The sequence below is a fragment of the Bidens hawaiensis genome, unplaced genomic scaffold (assembly GCF_021521415.1).
Source record: "Bidens hawaiensis isolate Kalapana, Puna unplaced genomic scaffold, B.hawaiensis_p1.1 tig00419638_1, whole genome shotgun sequence".
NCBI classification, from domain to species: domain Eukaryota; kingdom Viridiplantae; phylum Streptophyta; class Magnoliopsida; order Asterales; family Asteraceae; genus Bidens; species Bidens hawaiensis.
The window spans coordinates 20449-27601 of record NW_027504918.1 but is presented as its reverse complement, the minus strand read 5'-3'; the positions used below and the strand labels follow the sequence as shown (position 1 = coordinate 27601).

At 36.8% G+C, this 7153-nt stretch overlaps 1 protein-coding gene across 1 annotated transcript; it reads left to right on the top strand.

The window, feature by feature from the left end:
• The first annotated feature begins 371 nt into the window (after positions 1-371).
• LOC143609439 (mitogen-activated protein kinase 3-like) lies at positions 372-3324 on the top strand. The gene is made up of 6 exons (XM_077084192.1): positions 372-544; positions 645-774; positions 2039-2176; positions 2255-2587; positions 2681-2864; positions 2939-3324. Exons 1-6 carry the CDS (start codon positions 381-383, stop codon positions 3106-3108), a joined length of 1119 nt encoding a protein of 372 aa, XP_076940307.1. The 5' UTR covers positions 372-380; the 3' UTR covers positions 3109-3324.
• Positions 3325-7153: the final 3829 nt, after the last annotated feature.

Below are 7153 nucleotides of genomic sequence, written 5' to 3'. Positions count from 1 at the left end.
TTCTAAAGTAGACCTTTAAACGAACTGAATGTATGTTCCTATTCATTCATTTAACTTTAAATGAACACGAACATTTAATGATTTTAATCGAAAAAAATATTTGATGTTCATGTTCGTTTATTTAAAAAAATGAACATGTTCGTTTATTTAAAACCTAAACAAACAGTTCACGAACATAAATGAACACAACTGAATAAAGATAACAAACATAATTGAACATATATATGAGCATACTTAAATGAACACAAAAAAACATATATAAACAAACATAAACGAACGTTCACGAACATATATAAACACCTTAACTCTCTGTTTATTTACACACACTTAATCACATAACTGCAACTACAAAACCAGCTTTAGTAATATACATAACTCTAATGGCGGACGCTAGCGGCGGTGGTCAGTACACTGATTTTCCGGCAGTGGCTACACACGGAGGTCAGTTTATTAAGTATAACATATTCGGTAATGAATTTGAGATCACTAGTAAGTACCGGCCTCCTATCATGCCGATTGGCCGTGGTGCCTACGGGATCGTCTGGTACGTGTTTTTTTTTATTCAGATATTAACACCGTTGACTTTTTTTTTTTAATTCTTAGTTTGTTATGTTAAGAAGTTGAATTTGTGTGTTTGTGATTAGTTCGATGATGAATTCGGAGACGAATGAGATGGTTGCGGTGAAGAAGATTGCGAATGCTTTCGATAATTACATGGATGCCAAGCGGACACTTCGCGAGATTAAGCTTCTCAGACATCTCGATCATGAAAATGTCAGTTTCCTCATTTGTCTAGGATCGTAGGTTTTTTAATCGATCGTGAGTTACTTGAGATTGGATCGATATAAAGTTGAAACGAGCGGATCATTATCAAGCCGAGCTTGAGCTTCAAATAAAACTTGTTTGTTATCGTACCCGAGCTTGAACCTTATGTGGAAAGATTGTTTAGGCTTGTTGTGCCTTAACTAACCTAGTGTTTATTTATAAGTTTTAACTCTTTTGAAGTTTTATGTATTAATTTCACATTACATAGTGAAGCTTGCGCTGAGCTTTGGCTCGTTATGGTACCGCATATGAGCTAGAGTTTAGGCTCGTTTAATGTTGTTTGAAAATATATAAATAATTAAAGTGTACATAAATTAATTATTAAACATAAATGAGCCAAGCTTGAATTTGAAAAAACTGACACATGAGCCGTGCTCGAGCTTTAGAAAAAAAAGAAGCTTACAGCGAGACGAGCCTTGGCTCGTTAAGGTACTCCATATGAGCTCAAGCCGATTTTTTTTTTTTTTGAAAATATATAAATAATTAAAATGTATATAAATCCATTAATAAATATATACTAGCCAAGCTCGAATTTCAAAAGCTGACTCATGAGCCGTACTCGAGCTTTTGAAAAAAAAGCTCAAAGCGAGCCAAGCCTTGATTCGTTAAGTTACTGCATATGAGCTCAAGCCGAGCATAGGCTCGTTTAATGTTTTTTTGAAAATATATAAATATCTAAAATGTACATAAATTAATATATAAACATATACCAGCCAAGCTCGAATTTCAAAGGCTGACTCATGAGCCGTGCTCGAGCTTTAGAAAAAAAAAAAGCTCAAAGCGCACCAAGCCTTGGTTCGTTAAGTTACTGCATATGAACTCAAGCCAAGCTTAGAGTCATTTAATGTTTTTTAAAAATATATAAATAGTTAAATTTATGTATAGTTAAATTATACATAAATTAATTAATAAACCTATACGAGCCAAGCTCAAATTTTAAAGGGCGACTCATGAGCCGCGCTCGAGATTTAGAAAAAAGAAGCACAAAACGAGCCAAGCTCAAGCTCTCATAAGTCCAAACGAGCTGAGCTTTGGCTCGACTTGGCTCGTCTGCACCCCTATGCTTAATTAACACTGATTGAAATGTTTACGAATTAGATCGTTATAATCATTTATCAATAACAATTTGTGAATTTGCAACTCTTGAATGTTCAATTGATGCAATTTTGTTAAGCAATATTTGGTTGATATTATGAATTCAATCATAAACCAGATAATACAAATAAAAGATATAATCCCTCCACCTGTACGGAGAGAGTTCACTGATGTCTACATCACCACTGAACTTATGGATACCGATCTTCACCAAATTATTCGGTCAAACCAGAACTTATCAGAAGAGCATTGCCAGGTATCATATCTGATTTATCGAATTATTCGATGTATAATAAGTTAATAACTAATTATTGTTTCATGCCAATGTTTGCAGTACTTCTTGTATCAACTTCTAAGAGGCTTGAAGTACATTCACTCTGCAAATGTTATTCACAGAGACCTAAAGCCTAGTAATCTGCTGCTGAACGCAAATTGTGATCTGAAGATTTGTGATTTCGGGCTTGCACGAACGAGTGCTGAAAATGACTTCATGACTGAATATGTTGTCACCAGATGGTATCGGGCTCCCGAGCTGCTACTCAACTCTTCTGATTACACAGCAGCCATTGATGTGTGGTCTGTTGGTTGTATCTTCATGGAACTCATGAACAAGAAGCCTTTGTTTCCTGGTAAAGATCATGTGCATCAAATGCGCATATTAACAGAGGTATGTTTCTTAGTTCTTATCTTAACTCACATTTCAACATTTGTTTTTGTTTTTGATTTGGATTTTACATTCTAATGCCAAATTTGTTTTCAGCTTCTGGGAACACCAACTGAATCTGATCTTCGTTTTATCAGAAACGAAGATGCAAGACGGTATCTTGCTCAACTTCCTCAGCATCCTCGCCAATCATTATCAAAGGTTTTCCCACATGTTCATCCGTTAGCCATCGATTTAGTTGACAAAATGTTAACATTGGATCCAACTAAACGAATCACAGGTACCGTTATATATATTTTGCCTTTCAATATTTGAAAAACACAAAACTGAACTAATATTGTGTCACAATTACAGTGGAAGATGCATTAGACCACCCTTATCTTGCAAGATTACATGATGTAGCTGATGAACCGATGTGTGCGGATCCTTTCTCGTTTGAATTTGAGCAACAAGTTCTTAGAGAAGAACAGATTAAAGACTTGATTTATGAAGAGGCGTTAGCACACAACCCGGGTTTTGTGTAAGAGGTAATAAACCACCAATTGTCATCATAATCGTTATTATTATCATCAACATGTGGTCGTTCTCCGGTTTGGAGTTGTTTTATTTATGGTCCACAGATGATGTTTGGGTTTCGGTACCTTGTGATTTGTGTTGTTGAGATTTTAAGCTACAATTTTAGAATGTGTTGTGTAATCTGTACTACTTGGGATTTATTTATGTGTTTTGTTGCATAACAGTTTTTATGAGCACAATTCCAGTTTATACAAACACAAAATTCTACATATTATTATTATGGTTCATATTCGAACTGAACATGAACATGCAAATATTTTCGTATTGAGGCTAACGATTGATGTTGTAAAACTAGCCAGAACCCGACACTCTCCATTGCTTTGAATGATAGTTTAAACAAAAACTGTATTTGATAACCGAACCAAAAATTGGTTTTGAATGTAGGAGATTAGAATCCAGGAGAGGGCTTTTTTATTAACCGGCACTCTTTGCTTAAGTAAAATTCTAGTTATATAAGCATCTATAACCAATAAAAACTTATATACGAATTTCTATGAGGCTTCATTCGTTCCAGGTATTTGAAAAAACACAAACTGTTTCGGGCAATCAATATAAACCCACATAAGACGAAATGTGGAGATTGCAGAGTCTTGAGAAAACCAGATATTATAGCAATCCGAGAAGCCAAATTCCATTGAGATGTTTGATGTTTCACTGAACAGGTTGTGTGCATATTCGAGCTTGCAAAATCTTCTATACGTGTGGAAGTGGATGTTGGGTACCCAGAGGTGATGAAGCTAACTGTTCGTTTGGGCTTAGGTTTGAAGTAGTGCGCCAAGGTGTCCTTATAATTCGAAATGCATTGGCCAATAATCTTAAAACACTTCGGTCACAAAACATGTATACAGTTACTTTTTCACACTAAAATATACTCACACAATGGATCTGTTTAAAAATTAGTTTATATATACATTGTACGCTAGGAAAGACATGGTTTTTGGGGAATGTTGGGGAGCATAAATTTTACGCACTCATGTTGGAAGAGCTGTTAATAAGAATGGCGAGGACCATACATGAGAGGTGATTAAAAGGGACCGTCAATGTCGCTCAAAGCGGTGGCGTTGTTGGGTTCGTAGGCCTTGTTGGCCCAGTTTATTATTTGAAGTACAAATGACATACGCGTTTAGGGTGGCCAGCCCGAAGCCCGGCCCGATTTAGATTTCTTGTTTAATAAGATACAAACCCTAAGTGTATCTCTATATATATTTGATGTTGTGTCCTTGTAATCATTTGTCACTCAGTAAATAATATCTAGTGCCCGTGGACGTAGGTCAGTTTAGACCGAACCACGTTAAATCATTGAGTTGGTTTATTGCTTTCGTGCTTGTGTACAGTTCGTGTGTGTTTAATCATAACAAGTGGTATCAGAACTTAGGTTTGTTACACACGAAGAACGCATTTGAACCAGTTTCCAACAGTCCCGTACGTCCCCGCCGCACCAAGAGTCGGAGCTAGGGTGCCGCCGCGATTATCGCTAGCCGTTGCTAGGGTCTGTTTCGCTGCCGCCAGTAGCTACCGGTTGGGTTTTATTGCGCCGCGCAGGACGATCTGTTTTGTTTCGTTGGCTCTGTTTGGAAAGCAAATAACTACGCATCACCACCGTGTACTATCACCAACTTCTCGCCGTCGACCAGTTCTATCGGCAGTTCAATAGCCGACAACAAAAGATCTGTACACAACGTCGGCATTGTTGCTATTGTTGTGTTGCGGTTAAATCAGTTTTGAGGTGAAGAAGGCGTGGTTTTTAAAGAAAGCTTTGACCAAGATAAGCTTTTTTTTTTTTTTACCTACTTTTCATTAGCCGTGAAAGCAAAAGGGCTAGGCATGCCCAGTTTTGTCTTTTTTCATTTAGTTAAGTGGGCTTGAATTTGGTGGACCAAATTATTTATTTTCTTTCGGCTTTATAATATAAAGGTCGCAGACCCAATTTATGTGGCCCAAGTCTTGGGGCAGTTTGGCCTATAAATAAATTTGAGTCTGAGTACTTTTTTAAAAAGTACGAGCCAAGAACAGTTATATCAAGATTCTATTTTTTGAAGAACCGTTGTTGAATTAGAAGAAGCGTTAAAGAAACAACCAGTGTCAACAGCGTTTGTCAGGTTTTATCGCTTCCGTTTAAAGTTTCTGTTTTTGATTTTGTCACACCCCGGCTTAGGGCCTAGGCGTATGATAAATAGTTGGTACCTGTTTTGTAAATACATCAGAGTTGCGATTTATTTTAGCGGAAGACTTTGGTTATAATAAAATATTACTTTATTTGAAAACTTCTCGGATAATAAATACCCAAGAGTTTGATTTATTATTCTTGTTTAAATACTGTTTGTAATATTTTAATAATTTAAAACTGAGCCATCATTACCTTGCGAGCGTCTAACTCCGTGAATGTCTATAATTTCTTGCTACCTGTACTAATCTGTTTCCCTGAAATGTGGGGAAAATACGCTGACTCTATAAACATTTCAATGACATTACAATACAAATATAGTTTTCTTGACAAACTCAGCGGAAGTATTTCTGCTTCCGGTATATGTACCACTGCCCTACACACATAACGGTATTCTCCGAGCCACGAGGCCCTGAACAGAGAACTAGTCATGACCATTTTGCCTGCGACTACCTAGCCTTTGACTAATTAGGCTTAACAGTTATGTTTGTATCCAGAAACATGTGTATTCGGTTTGAGTTGATTTTATTTTCTACTTTGTATTATAACGTTTTAGAGATCACGTAATCTCATGTAAACATTGACTGACTCGTTAAGACAAACACTCGTTCATCTTATCGAGTATAAATATGTTTTGACTGATTGTAAAAGGTTAACGTATTCACCTGTACCGTCGGTGTGCGTTTGAAACCTTGACTGTGAATGACTGATTGATTGACTGACTGATTGATTGAATGACCTATAATAAAATAGGTATATATAAATATCTGGATCGTCTCTTGATCCGGCTATAGACCTTTAGTCTGTTTTTTATAGCTTTAAACCTTGATTGATCATTTATTTGAATAAAATATTTAGACATGTAGTCTTTCTGTTTATTTACTAATCATATGCTGAGTTTCTTCTTCATGAAAAAACATCTATAATCTGTTTCTTCTTCAAGAAGAAACGTTTATTGATTGCTACATTTGTATGTGAAATATTATGTTTCTTAATCATGAAGAAACAATATATTAACTATATTCTTTGTATATAAAATGTTACGTTTCTTAATCACGAAGAAACTAAAAATCCTTATGAATGTAAAATTTGTGTTTCTTAATTGTGAAGAAACATTACTATAATCCTTTTATTGTTTAAAGCTAATGTGAACATAATTATGATCAAGGTTTGGGCTATACCCCTGACTATGGTCTAAGCCATGTGGTATAATAAAATAATGACTCAGGCCCTACCTTACACGGGTATTCGAAGTTATATACCTAAGCTTGTACGAGCAGCACTTCTACTCTATGTCGCATACTGGTGCTTAAATTGTCAGAACTTCGGGTCTTAGCACGAACTTCGAGGTTGGCACACAAATTGAGGCGACATATGGTGGCCGTCGTGACATGCACGTACTTCGAGATAGAATGTCGGGTTATTTTCGAGTGGCATGCACTTCAAGGAAACGCCGGGTATTTGGCACAGATTACGAGGTTCGAAGCGCTAAATGATGCTTGGCACGCAAAACGAGGTAGAGAGAGTGATTCTAGAGAGAGAAAGGATTGTGGTGTGAAAGATGGAGCCGTGAGCCCCCCTTTTATAGGCTGATTTGCAAACCATCGCAATACGCGATGGGTCTTGATAATCCCGTCGCGAATCGCGACGCCGCATTTTCTCCGCCGTTATCCTACATGTTGACATGTGTCCTCTGACTCATCAAGGTCCATCGCGATACGTGATGACCTTTGTTCCATGCTCATCGCGTATCGCGATGGCTTCCTGAATTAAAATTTTCACTTTTCGTCCCTTATCTTTTGGTAGCTTGTCACTTCTGGGCCTAACTC

What these genes read in the sequence shown, in the direction of transcription:
- LOC143609439 (XM_077084192.1), top strand. Translation starts at nt 381, where the DNA reads ATGGCGGACGCTAGCGGCGGTGGTCAGTACACTGATTTTCCGGCAGTG. An exon ending in TATCAGAAGAGCATTGCCAG is followed by an intron (nt 2,177 to 2,254) that starts GTATCATATCTG and finishes CAATGTTTGCAG; the next exon opens with TACTTCTTGTATCAACTTCT. An exon ending in TCCAACTAAACGAATCACAG is followed by an intron (nt 2,865 to 2,938) that starts GTACCGTTATAT and finishes TCACAATTACAG; the next exon opens with TGGAAGATGCATTAGACCAC.